General features: G+C 41.8%; 1 protein-coding gene across 9 annotated transcripts in view; it reads right to left on the minus strand.

The window, feature by feature from the left end:
• CCDC88A (coiled-coil domain containing 88A) overlaps window positions 1-17,814 on the minus strand; it is a 366,404-nt gene that overhangs the window by 9,702 nt on the left and 338,888 nt on the right. For 2 of the 9 annotated variants that reach the window (XM_048842829.2, XM_048842825.2), the window contains exons 26-30: window positions 16,092-16,175; window positions 14,929-15,132; window positions 14,535-14,606; window positions 13,275-13,355; window positions 1,897-2,165 (exon numbers count right to left, since the gene is read on the minus strand). In XM_048842829.2, the coding sequence (XP_048698786.2) occupies window positions 1,897-2,165; window positions 13,275-13,355; window positions 14,535-14,606; window positions 14,929-15,132; window positions 16,092-16,175 (710 nt within the window). Of the gene's footprint in view, window positions 1-1,896; window positions 2,166-13,274; window positions 13,356-13,507; window positions 13,565-14,534; window positions 14,607-14,928; window positions 15,133-16,091; window positions 16,176-17,814 lie in introns of all 9 variants that reach the window. The other 7 variants (XM_048842828.2, XM_048842826.2, XM_048842831.2 and 4 more) reach the window with 7 other exon arrangements.

Here is a 17,814-nt window from a genome sequence, read left to right on the forward strand (position 1 = left end):
AATGACATCTTCCCATTTCTAGTTTTCTCACTTGCAACAGAAATCACAAGTGAGTACATTATAGGATGCTGGTAAAATAGATCAAATCCCTCCTTGGAAATTTCGTATGAAGGAATCAGGTTTCCTTGAGGCAGAAATACCATAGACAGGAGTGGTTCCAGACCTCTTTAGCTAGTTTCAACAAACCTTCATTGATTGGGAGGGCTATTCTTCCTTTCCCTTGGACTTCCAGGGAGTCCAAAAGTTTAAGTGGTGGCTTCCTGGCCAGGGGTGCTAAACCCAGAGCCCAGTAACATGTTAAACCACTGCCAGCAGCTGGAGTACCAATTCTTATGCTTATTGCTGAAAGCAGCTAAAAGGAGGTCTTTATGACACCTCAGCACAGCTAACAGACCAGGAGGGGAGGGTGAAGTGAGTGACCTCAAGGAGAAACCATGACCCTCTGTCCTCCTGACATGTGGTTTTGCAAGATGGAAAGTCTGGCAATAGTTAACTATTGCTATACAGCTGGTTAACTGATGGAAAGTTCCCCTACCTGACTTGAATGTTTGGACACTGCTCAAGTTCCCTTGCAGATGGCTGGCTGGCCATTGGATGCTTGCAGTTATCCACTTGAGACCTCCCCCAAGACCCTGGGTAAATATGTATTTCTTGGGTGTTTTACTAACCTGTTGTGGACATGTGTAAGTGCTTGAGACTAAGTAAAGTATAGCTTTAAGTGAAAGCACTCTTGTATTGTCTTGTTTGTACCAACCATCTACTGGTCGCATGGCCGTATCTCCATTGATTTATTTCCTGACACCACCTCGCACAGGGTAAAGTTACTAAGAACTCTGGATTGAAAGAACCCCTGGTAACAATATCAGGAGTCACAGACACTCATCCCACCAAAACTAGAAAGATCCTAGCATCAATTGGAGAAGCTGAAACAGGCAAGACAGCCTCCTTAGATGATGCGTTAGAGGGGGGAAACCTCTGAAGACAATCCCACCACTTTCTCCATCTTCATGAGGAGGGCTCTGACAGCAGTTCTCACTGAAGACAATTACCAGGAAGTGAGAAGAAAGGAAACCACTTTGGGGCATATGACTGCCCACCCAGCCACTACTGATGAGTATGCCCAGCTACAGCACTTAGGAGAGGAGCCCTCAACTTTTCTTTCCTAATGTGGTCATCAGGGAAGCAGCAACCACTTACAAATTGTTACGCTTTGTATTTATTTCTTTTAAAATTATACCAGGAGTGGATCGGTCTCCTTTTACTGGGGATGCACACACTGATTTAAGTACACTCCCTGCCATCTGAGCAGCTCTACTAATCCCAGATGGGTAGCAGCTCTTTTTCCCCACAGCACACTGAACCAGAATGCCACTTAGTTCCTACTTAGCATGCCATCTCACATTACATTCTGTAGCCTTCACCCTCCTTTTTCTGTTTTCCTTAACAAAAACTAAATTTTGGACCTGAAAATGAAGGGCTTTTCTACAGGAACATTTAGTTTGCATCAAGCTGTGGTGTGAATCTACCCCACACTAGCTTGCCACAGACTAACTGTCTGTATCAACACTGCTGACACTCATTATCAGTTCACTAATGCACTTTGATGTAGTCCTGGTTCAAAAAAGACTAGATCAAAGTGTATTAACAATCTATTAATGCATGTCAGCAGGGTCCACATGGACAGATAGTCTGTGGCAGGCTAATGAGGGATATATTCATACCCCCAGCTTGCCATGAACTAATTACTTGTGTAGACAAACTATTATTTGACAGTGTCTCTTTAAAAGGATTTTAAGGGGGTCCTGCAATGGCACACGCTGTAAGTACCATATTAAATCTGTGCATAAATATAGGGTATTGTATAGCCCTAATATTAAAATAATTTTTTTAACTAACCTCTGTAGAAGTAATCTTGTTGCTTTCTTCTAAAAACTGCTGCAGAGTAACAACCTCACTTCCAGGAGAACCAGTTTTGATCTTCTGCTTTCCTTGATTATCCACTGTTTCAGGCATTTTTTCCTGGATCATGGGACTCGACTTAGTGTGACTTTTCAAATACTGGATAGGACTGCTGCTGCTGCTAGACCAAGCCTCATGTTCATGAAGCAGACTAAATTCTCCACTGCTGTGACTTTGTGGCCTACTTTGGTTGTTAACTCCACCTGCTTTTGGGTAAACAGTATTAAATATTCTATAATAAAAATTACATGAAAATAATTATTGAACAGCACATTCTGAACAATATCTGGAGGATTATTAGATGTCATTTAATAATGTCTGTTTATATACTTTTTTAAAAACGTTGAAGACTCTAATTGTCCTATATTACTCAGATCAAATATCCTATTCTGAAATCATGTTATAATATGCAATTTCATCCCCTTGGCTTATCTGTTACAACTTTTCAACCTGACTTTTCAGTTTTTCAATGAAAAAAAAAGCCTTCACTTGAAATTTGTAAATTTATTTCCACAGTACTAGATTATAAGAGGTTAAATATATACAGAAGACTTTATGATTCAGTTCATGTTCAGCAACTCTGTAAAGCGTATATTGTCATCTGCTACTCATGTGACATCTTATATAAATGAGACATAAAAGGTGGAACATGAATCATATCATAGAATCATAGGACTGGAAGGGACCTCGAGAGGTCACATAGTCCAGTCCCCTGAACTCATGGCAGAACTAAGTATTATCAGACAGATGTTTGTCTAATCTGCTTTTAAAAATCTCCAGTAATAGAGATTCCACAACCACCCTGGGCAATTTATTCCAGTGCTTAACCACCCTGATAGTTAGGAAGTTTTTCCTAATGTCCAACCAAACCACCCTTGCTGCAATTTCAGCCCATTGCATCTTGTCCTAACCTGAGAGGTTACGAAGAATAATTTTTCTCCTTCCTCCTTGTAACAACCTTTTATGTACTTGAAAACTGCTATCATGACCTCTTTCAGTCTTCTCTTCTCAAGACTAAACAAACCCATTTTTTTCAATCATCCTTGTTGCTCTTCTCTGGACTCTCTCCAATTTGTCCACATTTTTCCTGAAATGTGGCGCCCAGAACTGGACACAATACTCTAGTCAAGGCCTAATCAGTGCGGAGTAGAGTGGAAGAATTCCCTCTCCTGTCTTGCTTACAACACTCGTTAATACACCCCAGAATGATGTTTGCCTTTTTTTGCAAAAGTTTTACACTATTGACTCTCATTTAGCTTGTGATCCACTATGACGCCCAGATCCCTTTCTGCAGGACTCCTTCCTAGGTAGTCCATTTCCCATTTTATATGTGTGCAACTGATTGTTCTTTCCCAAGTGGAGTCCTTTGCATTTGTCCTTATTGAATTTCATCCTTTTTTTGTCAGTCCATTTCTCCAATTTGTCCAGATCATTTTGAATTTGAATCCTATCCTCCGAAGCATTTATGATCCCTCCCAGCTTGGTATTGTCCACAAACTTGAAGAAAATGACTCTTCAATTCTTCAACAGAATTTTCTAGAAAGGCTCCTCTAGAAAGGTTTTCCTTATACACCTCTACCCCAATATAACACGACCCGATATAACACGAATTCGGATATAACGCAGTAAAGCAGTGCTCCGGGGGTGGTGTGTGTGTGGGGGGGGGTTCAGGGCTGTGCGCTCCGGTGGATCAAAGCAAGTTCGATATAACGCAGTTTCACCTCCAACACAATAAGATTTTTTGGCTCCCGAGGACAGCGTTATATCGGGGTGGAGGTGTATTGTCAATTTTAGTTTATTACACTTGTGACCTGAAGGAGGAACATAGCATTAAGTGCAAAAAATATTGCTGCTATATCAATTTTCTTTGATTTTCAATCTTTCTTATAGGATCAGAGTCAAAGATACTGATGAATAGTAAACTGCTCTCTACCCTTTTTGTTGTTTCTGAATAATGTAATTATATTTGAAGAAAGGAAAATTGTCAACAGTAGAAACTGTTGATGTACAATCTGGGGCACAAAATACCTCAGGGAATCTTTCACAGTAGAGAGTAACAAAATAAACAAGGCAAAAAACCGCTGTTCTAGTATTCGCTTCTAAATTACCAATAAACAGATATTATCAAGAAAGTACAGTAACTCCTAACTTAAAGCCGTCCCGGTTAACGTTGTTTCGTTATGTTGCTGATCAATTAAAGAACATGCTTGTTTAAAGTTGCGCAATGTTCCCTTATAACGTTGTTTGGCAGCTGCCTGCTTTGTCCACTGCTTGCAGAAAGAGCAGCCTGTTGGAGCTAGCTGGTGGGGGCTTGGAACGAGGGTGGGCTGGCAGCCCCTCATCAGCTCCCTTAAGTTCCCTGTGCGGCAGCCGCCCAGCAGGCTATCAATTGCTAGGCAGTTCAGCTGTCCCTCCCTGCACTGCCATGTGCTGCTCCTGGGAGCCTCCTGCTTCCTGTGCAGAGGGGGGAAGGAAGAGAGGTGCTAATGTGAGGGTGTCCGCCTCCTCTCGCTCCTGTACCTTATCTCCACAGAGCAGGGTAGGGACACGACAGGGCTCAGGATGGAGGGAGCTTGCTGGCAGCAGCTGCTGTATCAACTTGCTGATCTACTTAAAAAGACAGTGTACTTAGAGTGCGGTCAGCATACTTAAAGGGGCAATGCGCGTCTCTCTCACACACGTGGTGTGTGTCTCTGTCTCTCTCTGCCATGCTGTCTCCCCTCCCTCCATTCGTGCTGCCTTGTAGAGTGTGAGGCTACATTAACAACAATATATCCACATTAGAGGTTTTTACGGTTAGGCTTGAGAAAGCCCTGGCTGGGATAATTTAGTTGGGGATTGGTCCCAATTTGAGCAGGGGGTTGGACCAGATGACCTCCTGAGGTCCCTTCCAACCGTGATATTCTATGATTCTGTGTTAATCCTTGAGGGCTCAGCCGAGTGCTAGTTCATCATTTAGCAGTAAGGCATTCCCTGGGAAATATCCCATGCTCTTACTTCACCACCTCAACCAAGCTTCACAATCATCATTGCTGTGTACAGTATTAAATTGTTTGTTTAAAACTTATACTGTGTATATGTGTGTATATATGTATTAAAATATAGTCTTTTGTCTAGCAAAAAATATTTTCTGGAACCTAATCCCCCTATTTACATTAATTCTTATGGGGAAATTGGATTCACTTAACATTGTTTCGCTTAAAGTATCATTTTTCAGGAACATAATTACAACGTTAAGCGAGGAGTTACTGTATTAGTCAAATACCTTATATGAAGTCTTATGAATGGTTGCTACTCTAACATATTCAGCATTCTTCAGTCAGCAGTAAATATAAAATCTTGTGGAAGCCCATCACAAACAGGATTAAAATGGTTTTTAAAAAATCTATATTAATACATGAAATATAGGGAATACTGCTAATACTCTGGTAACATTATCTAGTTTTCAAAGGCAAAATTTAAAAGTTTGTAAAGGTGACTGCATTTTATTCTATACACATCTCTATATATCTTGTAGTTATTTTGGTTAGTTTGTGTTGTACATTTTTACAGATTTTATTTCAGAGATAGGATGCCAGAAACACACAGACACAATACAGAAAATTAAGGAATATTATTTCCCTGTTTAAAAATGTAATTGAATTGAAATTAATTTTGTGGCTAAATTTTTTTTTTTTTTTTAGAGAATATTTCTTTTTCTATAGTTAAGTCCAAAGCAGATTGCGAAGAGTTACAAAGGGATCTCATAATACTGAGTGCCTAGGCAACAAAATGGTAGATGAAATTCAATGTTGATAAATGCAAAGTAATGCACAGTGGACAACATAAAAATCCCAACTATACATATAAAATGATGGGGTCTAAATTTGCTGTTATCATTCAAGAAAGAGATCTTGGAGTCATTATGGAGTCATCACTTGGAGTCATCCCTGAAAACATCCACTCAATGTACAGCAGCAGTCAAAAAAACTAAGAGAATGTTGGGAATATTAGGAAATGAATAGATAATAAGATAGAAAATATTATATTGCCTCTATATAAATAAATGGTATGCCCACAACTTGAATACTACGTGCAGATCTGGTCACCCCATCTCAAACAAGATATACTGGAATTGGAAAAGATACAGAAAAGGGCAATAAAAATGATTAAGGGTATGGAACAGCTTCCATATGAGGAGAGATTAATAAAACTGGGACTTTTCAGCTTGGAAAAGAGACGACGAAGGGGGGATATGATAGAGTTCTATAAAATCATGACTGGTGTGGAGAAACTAAATAAGGAAGTGTTATTTATTCCTTCTCATAACATAAGAACTAGGGGTCACCAAATGAAATTAATAGGCATCAGATTTAAAACAAACAAAAGGAAGTATTTCTTCACACAACACATAGTCAACCTGTAGAACTCTTTGCCAGAGAACGTTGTGAAGTCCAAGATTATAACAGGGTTCAAAAAAGAACTAGATAAATTCATGAAGGATAGGTCCATCAATGGCTATTAGCCAGGATAGGCAGGGATGGTGTCCCTACCCTCTGTTTGCCAGAAGCTGGGAATGGGCAACAGAGGATGGATCACTTGATGATTATCAGAGCTCCGGTACGAAACTGCAGAAAAACCTGAGTGTCTCTGGATTAAGTTTAGAAGTGTGAGCAACAGGAGTGATGTAGTGGTCGGAGTCTGCTGTAGACCACCGGACCAGGGGGATGAGGTGGATGAGGCTTTCTTCCGGCAGCTCGCGGAAGCTACTAGATCGCATACCCTGGTTCTCATGGGTGACTTTAATTTTCCTGATATCTGCTGGGAGAGCAATACAGCGGTGCATAGACAATCCAGGAAGTTTTTGGAAAGCGTAGGGGACAATTTCCTGGTGCAAGTGCTAGAGGAGCCAACTAGGGGGGGAGCTTTTCTTGACCTGCTGCTCACAAACCGGGAAGAATTAGTAGGGGAAGAAAAAGTGGATGGGAATCTGGGAGGCAGTGACCATGAGATGGTCGAGTTCAGGATCCTGACACAGGGAAGAAAGGGAAGCAGCAGGATACGGACCCTGGACTTCAGGAAAGCAGACTTCGACTCCCTCAGGGAACGGATGGCCAGGATCCCCTGGGGGACTAACATGAAGGGGAAAGGAGTCCAGGAGAGCTAGCTGTATTTCAAGGAATCCCTGTTGAGGTTACAGGGACAAACCATCCCGATGTGTCGAAAGAATAGTAAATATGGCAGGCGACCAGCTTGGCTTAACGGTGAAATCCTAGCGGATCTTAAACATAAAAAAGAAGCTTACAAGAAGTGGAAGGTTGGACATATGACCAGGGAAGAGTATAAAAATATTGCTCGGGCATGTAGGAATGAAATTAGGAGGGCCAAATCACACCTGGAGCTGTAGCTAGCGAGAGATGTTAAGAGTAACAAGAAGGGTTTCTTCAGGTATGTTGGTAACAAGAAGAAAGCCAAGGAAAGTGTGGGCCCCTTACTGAATGAGGGAGGCAACCTAGTGACAGAGGATGTGGAAAAAGCTAATGTACTCAATGCTTCTTTTGCCTCTGTCTTCACGAACAAGGTCAGCTCCCAGACTGCTGTGCTGGGCATCACAACATGGGGAAGAGATGGCCAGCCCTCTGTGGAGAAAGAGGTGGTTAGGGACTATTTAGAAAAGCTGGACGTGCACAAGTCCATGGGGCCGGACGAGTTGCATCCGAGAGTGCTAAAGGAACTGGCGGCTGTGATTGCAGAGCCATTGGCCATTATCTTTGAAAACTCGTGGCGATCGGGGGAAGTCCCGGATGACTGGAAAAAGGCTAATGTAGTGCCAATCTTTAAAAAAGGGAAGAAGGAGGATCCTGGGAACTACAGGCCAGTCAGCCTCACTTCAGTCCCTGGACAAATCATGGAGCAGGTCCTCAAAGAATCGATCCTGAAGCACTTACATGAGAGGAAAGTGATCAGGAACAGTCAGCATGGATTCACCAAGAGAAGGTCATGCCTGACTAATCTAATCGCCTTCTATGATGAGATTACTGGTTCTGTGGATGAAGGGAAAGCAGTGGATGTATTGTATCTTGACTTTAGCAAAGCTTTTGACACGGTCTCCCACAGTATTTTTGTCAGCAAGTTAAAGAAGTATGGGCTGGATGAATGGACTATAAGGTGGGTAGAAAGTTGGCTAGATTGTCGGGCTCAACGGGTAGTGATCAATGGCTCCATGTCTAGTTGGCAGCCGGTGTCAAGTGGAGTGCCCCAGGGGTCGGTCCTGGGGCCGGTTTTGTTCAATATCTTCATAAATGATCTGGAGGATGGTGTGGATTGCACTCTCAGCAAATTTGCAGATGATACGGAAAGTGGACCAGATGATATGTCTGGGGCGAGAAAGCAGGAGAATCCGCTGGTTAGAAGGCATGAGATGCGATGTCCTGAGGTTGGGGGTTCCATGACCATCACTCCCAAGAGGAGAAGGCGGGTGGTGGTGGTCGGGGACTCTCTCCTCCGGGGGACTGAGTCATCTATCTGCCGCCCTGACCGGGAAAACCGAGTAGTCTGCTGCTTGCCAGGGGCTAAGATTCGCGATGTGACAGAGAGACTGCCGAGACTCATCAAGCCCTCGGATCGCTACCCCTTCCTGCTTCTCCACGTGGGCACCAATGATACTGCCAAGAATGACCTTGAGCGGATCACTGCGGACTACGTGGCTCTGGGAAGAAGGATAAAGGAGTTTGAGGCGCAAGTGGTGTTCTCGTCCATCCTTCCCGTGGAAGGAAAAGGCCTGGGTAGGGACCGTCGAATCGTCAAAGTCAATGAATGGCTACGCAGGTGGTGTCGGAGAGAAGGCTTTGGATTCTTTGACCATGGGATGGTGTTCCATGAAGGAGGAGTGCTGGGCAGAGACGGGCTCCATCTTACGAAGAGAGGGAAGAGCATCTTTGCCAGCAGGCTGGCTAACCTAGTGAGGAGGGCTTTAAACTAGGTTCACCGGGGGAAGGAGACCAAAGCCCTGAGGTAAGTGGGAAAGCGGGATACCAGGAGGAAGCACAGGCAGGAATGTCTGTGAGGGGTGGGCTCCTGCCTCATACTGGGAATGAGGGGCGATCAACAGGTTATCTCAAGTGCTCATATACGAATGCACAAAGCCTTGGAAACAAGCAGGGAGAACTGGAGGTCCTGGTGATGTCAAGGAACTATGACGTGATTGGAATAACAGAGACTTGGTGGGATAACTCACATGACTGGAGTACTGTCATGGATGGTTATAAACTGTTCAGGAAGGACAGGCAGGGCAGAAAAGGTGGGGGAGTAGCACTGTATGTAAGGGAGCAGTATGACTGCTCAGAGCTCCGGTACGAAACTGCAGAAAAACCTGAGTGTCTCTGGATTAAGTTTAGAAGTGTGTGCAACAAGAGTGATGTAGTGGTGGGAGTCTGCTATAGACCACCGGACCAGGGGGATGAGGTAGATGAGGCTTTCTTCCGGCAGCTCACGGAAGCTACTAGATCGCACGCCCTGATTCTCATGGGTGACTTTAATTTTCCTGATATCTGCTGGGAGAGCAATACAGCAGTACATAGACAATCCAGGAAGTTTTTGGAAATCGCAGGGGACAATTTCCTGGCGCAAGTGCTAGAGGAGCCAACTAGGGGGGGCGCTTTTCTTGAACTGCTGCTCACAAACCGGGTAGAATTAGTGGGGGAAGCAAAAGTGGATGGGAATCTGGGAGGCAGTGACCATGAGTTGGTTGAGTTCAGGATCCTGACGCAGGGAAGAAAGGTAAGAAGCAGGATACGGACCCTGGACTTCAGGAAAGCAGACTTCGACTCCCTCAGGGAACGGATGGCCAGGATCCCCTGGGGGACTAACATGAAGGGGAAAGGAGTCCAGGAGAGCTGGCTGTATTTCAAGGAATCCCCGTTGAGGTTCATAGAATCATAGAATCATAGAATATAAGGGTTGGAAGGGACCCCAGAAGGTCATCTAGTCCAACCCCCTGCTCAAAGCAGGACCAATTCCCAGTTAAATCATCCCAGCCAGGGCTTTGTCAAGCCTGACCTTAAAAACCTCTAAGGAAGGAGATTCTACCACCTCCCTAGGTAACGCATTCCAGTGTTTCACCACCCTCATAGTGAAAAAGTTTTTCCTAATATCCAATCTAAACCTCCCCCACTGTAACTTGAGACCATTACTCCTCGTTCTGTCATCTGCTACAATTGAGAACAGTCTAGAGCCATCCTCTTTGGAACCCCCTTTCAGGTAGTTGAAAACAGCTATCAAATCCCCCCTCATTCTTCTCTTCTGCAGGCTAAACAATCCCAGCTCCCTCAGCCTCTCCTCATAACTCATATGTTCCAGACCCCTAATCATTTTTGTTGCCCTTCGCTGGACTCTCTCCAATTTATCCACATCCTTCTTGAAGTGTGGGGCCCAAAACTGGACACAGTACTCCAGATGAGGCCTCACCAATGTCGAATAGAGGGGAACGATCACGTCCCTCGATCTGCTCGCTATGCCCCTACTTATACATCCCAAAATGCCATTGGCCTTCTTGGCAACAAGGGCACACTGCTGACTCAGTGTTACAGGGACAAACCATCCCGATGAGTCGAAAGAATAGTAAATATGGCAGGCGACCAGCTTGGCTTAATGGTGAAATCCTAGCGGATCTTAAACATAAAAAAGAAGCTTACAAGAAGTGGAAGGTTGGACATATGACCAGGGAAGAGTATAAAAATATTGCTCGGGCATGTAGGAATGACATCAGCAGGGCCAAATCGCACCTGGAGCTGCAGCTAGCAAGAGATGTCAAGAGTAACAAGAAGGGTTTTTTCAGGTATGTTGGCAACAAGAAGAAAGCCAAAGAAAGTGTGGGCCCCTTACTGAATGAGGGAGGCAACCTAGTGACAGAGGATGTGGAAAAAGCTAATGTACTCAATGCTTTTTTTGCCTCTGTCTTCACTAACAAGGTCAGCTCCCAGACTGCTGCGCTGGGCATCACAAAATGGGGAAGAGATGGCCAGCCCTCTGTGGAGAAAGAGGTGGTTAGGGACTATTTAGAAAAGCTGGATGTGCACAAGTCCATGGGGCCGGACGAGTTGCATCCGAGAGTGCTGAAGGAATTGGCGGCTGTGATTGCAGAGCCATTGGCCATTATCTTTGAAAACTCGTGGCGATCGGGGGAAGTCTCGGATGACTGGAAAAAGGCTAATGTAGTGCCAATCTTTAAAAAAGGGAAGAAGGAGGATCCTGGGAACTACAGGCCAGTCAGCCTCACCTCAGTCCCTGGAAAAATCATGGAGCAGGTCCTCAAAGAATCAATCCTGAAGCACTTGCATGAGAGGAAAGTGATCAGGAACAGCCAGCATGGATTCACCAAGGGAAGGTCATGCCTGACTAATCTAATCGTCTTTTATGATGAGATTACTGGTTCTGTGGATGAAGGGAAAGCAGTGGATGTATTGTTTCTTGACTTTAGCAAAGCTTTTGACACGGTCTCCCACAGTATTCTTGTCAGCAAGTTAAGGAAGTATGGGCTGGATGAATGCACTATAAGGTGGGTAGAAAGCTGGCTAGATTGTCGGGCTCAACGGGTAGTGACCAATGGCTCCATGTCTAGTTGGCAGCCGGTGTCAAGTGGAGTGCCCCAGGGGTCGGTCCTGGGGCCGGTTTTGTTCAATATCTTCATAAATGATCTGGAGGATGGTGTAGATTGCACTCTCAGCAAATTTGCGGATGATACTAAACTGGGAGGAGTGGTAGATACGCTGGAACGGAGGGATAGGATACAGAAGGACCTAGACAAATTGGAGGATTGGGCCAAAAGAAATCTGATGAAGTTCAATAAGGATAAGTGCAGGGTCCTGCACTTAGGACGGAAGAACCCAATGCACAGCTACAGACTAGGGACTGAATGGCTAGGCAGCAGTTCTGCGGAAAAGGACCTAGGGGTGACAGTGGACGAGAAGCTGGATATGAGTCAGCAGTGTGCCCTTGTTGCCAAGAAGGCCAATGGCATTTTGGGATGTATAAGTAGGGGCATAGCGAGCAGATCGAGGGACGTGATCGTCCCCCTCTATTCGACATTGGTGAGGCCTCATCTGGAGTACTGTGTCCAGTTTTGGGCCCACACTACAAGAAGGATGTGGATAAATTGGAGAGAGTCCAGCGAAGGGCAACAAAAATGATTAGGGGTCTGGAACACATGAGTTATGAGGAGAGGCTGAGGGAACTGGGATTGTTTAGCCTGCAGAAGAGAAGAATGAGGGGGGATTTGATAGCTGCTTTCAACTACCTGAGAGGTAGTTCCAGAGAGGATGGTTCTAGACTATTCTCAGTGGTGGAAGAGGACAGGACAAGGAGTAATGCTCTCAAGTTGCAGTGGGGGAGGTTTAGGTTGGATATTAGGAAAAACTTTTTCACTAGGAGGGTGGTGAAACACTGGAATGCATTGCCTAGGGAGGTGGTGGAATCTCCTTCCTTAGAAGTTTTTAAGGTCAGGCTTGACAAAGCTCTGGCTGGGATGATTTAATTGGGGATGGGTCCTGCTTTTGAGCAGGGGGTTCGACTAGATGACCTCCTGAGGTCCCTTCCAACCCTGATATTCTATGATTCTACCTGTTCTGTTCATTCCCTCTGAAGCACCTCGCATTGGCCACTGTTGGACGACAGGACCATTGATCTGACCTAGTATGGGTGTTCGTATGTATGGTCTACCTTAGACTTATTTTAAAATAGTTTCAACTTCATACATTGTAATTGCTCCTATTTTAATATTTACTAAATGTATTTGAAGGTCTACTGTATTAATATTCTTCCCTAATTTGGAAAACGAAGGGCATAAAGCAGTGGTGGGCATGTTTTTCTTTTAACAATTTATGCGAGTGGTAGGCAACCTGCAGCTCGCGACCTGCACGTGGCCTGTCAGGGTAATCCGCTGGTGGGCCGCCAGACAGTTTGTTTACATTTGCACGGCTTCCCGCAGCTTCTAGTGGTCGCGGTTTGCCGTTCCCAGCCAATGGGAGCTGCGGGAAGCGGCGTGGGCCATAGGGACGTGCTGGCCGCCGCTTCCCGCAGCTCCCATTGGCCGGGAATGGTGAACCGCTGCCACTGGGAGCTGCGGGTGGCTGTGCAAATGTAAACAAACTGTCTGGTGGCCCACCAGTGGATTTCTCTGATGGGCCGCATGCAGCCCGCGAGCTGCAGGTTGCCTACCACTGGCATAAATTGTTAAAAGAAAAACATGCCATGAATTTTTTATTTTATTTTTTTACCAGCCCATCTTACAAACAAAGTCATGGAAATGAAGCATAGATGGCAATTCACCTACACCATACCTTTGACTTCATGAAGTGAAGCGTTGTTATTGCTGTTACTAGTGGATGTTCTGCCACTATCAAGGCTGGCTGGTCTGGAAGCTAAATGAAAAGTAAGGAGACAGAATGATAAACACAATTTTAGCAGATGACACTATACCTTTACATTCTGATCACAGAATGTTCTGAGGTAGGAATCATGCACTATTTCACAGGCTGAGCACGCCCATTGTCAACAAAGTGTTGTTTCTTACAGATCAGAAAGCGAAGGGATTTCCAGGCAGTCCAAGAGGACACTTTAGTAAAGGATGCTACAGGAACAGTAAGATACAAGGGAAAGAAAAACAGAAAACAGAGTGCATGTTTAGAATTGAAACAGATTTGTTAGTGGGAAACCAGGATTTTAGAAGAACACAGTGGCATGCAGAAAGCTGCTTGTGATTTGGTCACTTACAACAGATTTGACAAGGAACCTTGCACACTGTAGAAATGCCACAAACAGGAGGAGCAAGAGCATCTGCATAGTGAATGTCCTGTACTCCTCCCCAATATAAGCCGGGGTGCTAGAACAATTTGTATAATGGGGGTGCTGAGAGCCATTGAACCAAAACTGTAAACACTGTATATAATGGAATCCACTTGAAGCCAGATGGTGCTACAGCACCTCCCCCATGCCCCTAGTTCTAGCATCTGTTAGTACAAAGGAAATAATTGCACTGTTAATATTTTCCAGAATACTAAATAACGATATTTTATTTCAATTTTGTTTATATTCATTTTAAAATATTTTAGTAAAGAAAAATAGTTTCAGTTTTATTTCTTGTAAGAAATTTCTTGTATTTATTTCTTTATTTAGCTTTTCCACTCTATATTTTTACTTGATGAAAAGACTTATTTTGTACTATGAAATATATAAAACTTTACTTTAAAATCAAGAAATGAATCACTGAAACCTAAAGAGCTTTTTAATGCAAGTCAAAATTTTCCTTCTTTCACAATTAAACCCAAATATATCTGAAAATGGGCAAAAAGAATTTGTATTCTGTTCAGGTGCATTTCATAGATATCGTCTACTAAAATACACAACAGTTAGTGGAAAGATTATTTTATAGAAAAAGAAAAAGTATTAGGTTTGAAGAAATGGCACCATATAGTCAAGTCATACGCAAAATATAGAAAACACGCTCACTTGCAATGCTTCAATTCACTGTGTGCGCAAACATCGTTAGCATTCACATCATGTATTCTTAATTTATTATTTAATTAAAGTTCACATCTTACCATGAACTCTTGATCCTGTACTAGAATCATCACTAATGCCTTGTGGACTTACATCTTCAAAGGATGTAGTATCTATACATAGAGACATAAAACAGTATGTAAATTAAATTTCTCAGCAAAAATGTAATTTAAACATTTGTCATCTGTAAAATGTAATGAAATAATTATTTCAAATACAATCCATCTTTGCTTATGTAGCCTTTCTGTAGGAAAAACTCTAAGGTATTTTACAATACTAGCTATTAAACCCATTCAATTACTTCTTAGTACTGTAATTCAATTATTCAGGTTGTTTTCTACAGAAGAATGTGAAATATGAAGGAATAAAAACAGATTTATATAAAATTGTTGTTACCAATATAATCACAACAGTGCAAAAAGCTTCTACCTATACCTTTATTATTTAGCAATTGCTTGGATCTGAAGCCTGAAGAAGAGTTGACAGTTGCAAAGTTGATAGCTGTAGTAGAGAAGGCCATAGCTCCCAATTCTTTTTTCCTTTTACCCGTAGATCTATCATCAGGGCCCTCCAGATGCTCAGAACTACCTGTCCATTGTCCTCCTGCTAGGACCATGGACTGCACCAGGTCATTCATGGCTGGGATGCAAATGAAAGCAAATGAATCAGCATGGTTGAATGTATTTTTTTTATTTCTATTTCGTATTGTAAAAAGTTTGACATTTGTCTAAGCATCAAGGCATATTGAATACTGAAAGCTACAAACACAAGATCATCCATGTTATGACATGCAATCAGCTCAATGAATGAAAAGTATTATAGGCCATACTTTCAGTTCAGATATGATTTTTAATTGATTTTATTAGATAAAAGTGCCATGCTTGTGCTGCAATGATATGCAATATATATGTTAGAAGCTTTGATATGTTGTTTTGCAAAGACAAATGGAATGAATAAGGGTAAGATGGGCAGAGGTGCTAACACAACATGAACTTTGGCAATGGTTGGGGTCCTTGTTCAGTGCAGGTTACTGCAGGAATACTGTATTTTGCATTATAGTAGTTAAAAGGATCTGAAAGAGATGGCATCCTATGATATACTGCTTTGTTTTACAACACTATAGAAGTGTCCACCCCCTTTTTAAAAAATAGAACATTTTAGTAAAGAATAAATGACACATATTCGAAAAGAGTAACAGACCACTTTATATCCTTGCACTATTTTCTCTATAGATTCTTTAAACCAAAAATTTAAGATATTTGTGGTTTATAAAATGCTTACTAAAAGTGGAATTTAAAACTATTCAAATGTCTATAGAGTGCACTGTAAATTTATATACACATGCATGCACAATGTGTATATATAATAAATATGTATACAAATATATAAAATGTAATCACAATAAATCGAGTATGTATATATACAAATATTATTCAGTGCCAAGGTTTTTCAAAAATTCTTCCAGCTCCTTGTATTATAGCAGGACTTGCACATTGCAAAATAGTAAAAAACAGCACAGTCCAGGGGAAAGGTTAGTGAAAAATTAGTAATGGAAGCCAGTGTAGCCATTTAAAAGAAGCTAACTGTCAAAGTCTTACACATGGAGCGACGGTAGAAGGCCTTCATTTTGTCTTTTTCCTTCGGTCTGTTCCTCAAAAAGGGCAGTCTTTTCAGTGCAATCACTTTTATGTCATAGCATGAGGAAAAACGGAAACAGGGAAATGAAAGAAAAAAGGGAGAAGAACAGATGGAAGTTAAATGTTGAAACTAAGGATAGAAATGAATGTTTGAGTTTCAGCTATGTATGCTATGCTAAAAACTATTATTCTCATGCTGCTGAGTGATAATGAAATATGGAAACTACGCTATGAAACCTTCAATATACTCAGAAAAGCACTGAAGACAATGGTGAGGAACGTAATATATTTTGCAAGTGCAGAATGCCAAATTCTTGAAAAAACAAAAGTAACTTCTTTGCAGAGATTTATATAAAGAGATAGAGTTTTTCCAAGAAAGTGGAAAATAGATTTATTCAAAAGGCCTAAAATTTGATTACTTTGTGATTTCAATAAAACATCCACTTTTCCTCTTTAAAAAAGAGTTTGAATCTTAATTACTTGCTATAATGTGTCTTTTCTAATTTGCTTTTCTCTTGTACTTTTCACTCATGATTTACATTTTTATAAGTTTTGATACATTATGTATTGTGCATATTAATTAAATAACTCTCTCTTTCACTCTTTGTTTCTGTACATTTTCTTTCTATGGACCACCTGTTCAAGGGACTATGTGAACGGAGTGCAGAAAACTGAAATAATAAACTACAAGTTTGTTATAAAGCTGCAGTGGTTGCTCAGATTTCCTGGTTGGCATGGTACCCTGCCAAATTGCTACTGGAAAAAAGTACCAAACAGAAGATTAACACCTCCTCCTGACCACCACAAAAAAAAACAAAGAAAAAACAAACAAAAATGGGGGTGTGGTTATGACATTTTGGGGAGTCAGAAATATTAAAATAATACATGTAACATCTGCAAAAAGAACATTAAAATTATATTAATTATTACAATTAGAAAAAAGTCACAAGTTACTCCTGTCCTTAGGTTGGAGTGCAGTGCAACAGTAACTTGTTAATAGTGGACATCTGTGTCTTCACGTAGCATCATATAAATGTGTCAGCAGACTGCCAAGCATACAGGAGCAACATGCAAACAATGAAGATGCAAGGGCTTCATCTTTGACAGAAGGGAGCTCAGAAATCAAAAATTTCTTACAAATGCCCAGGCCCCTGCTTCATTTGCATGCTACCCAACATCACAATCTACAGGTTTTACATCTTGTCATTTGCCTCAAATTTGCCTGTTACATAGCCATTTAATATGCATGCACATGGATTTTTCTATATTTTTAGACACATCTGCTCCTTCTGTATTTCTCTGCACAAAAGGGGAAATATACCCTATATTTTGTTATATTTCTTTTTAGTTTGACGAAAATGGTGGTTCAACAGAAAAAATCAAAATGTCCAATTTCTGGTATCACCATTATGCAGTATTTCTAATACTGCTCTATTATAAGAACTATTTCATGTTAGAATTAATACAGCCATGCAAAATCACCATGAAATGGTACCAGACCAAATAAATGCTACTTAGCCATAATTATGGTGTAAAAACAAAAAAAATTACTAGCCTGTCAAAAAAAAATTCCCTGGCCCCAAGTGAACAGGCAAATAGAATTTTGCATGGCTGGATTAACAATGCTAGAAATAGTATAACTTCAGCTACTTAAATGGACATTGATAAGTACATTTTTATCTAT

The sequence above is a fragment of the Caretta caretta genome, chromosome 3 (assembly GCF_965140235.1).
Source record: "Caretta caretta isolate rCarCar2 chromosome 3, rCarCar1.hap1, whole genome shotgun sequence".
NCBI lineage: Eukaryota > Metazoa > Chordata > Testudines > Cheloniidae > Caretta > Caretta caretta.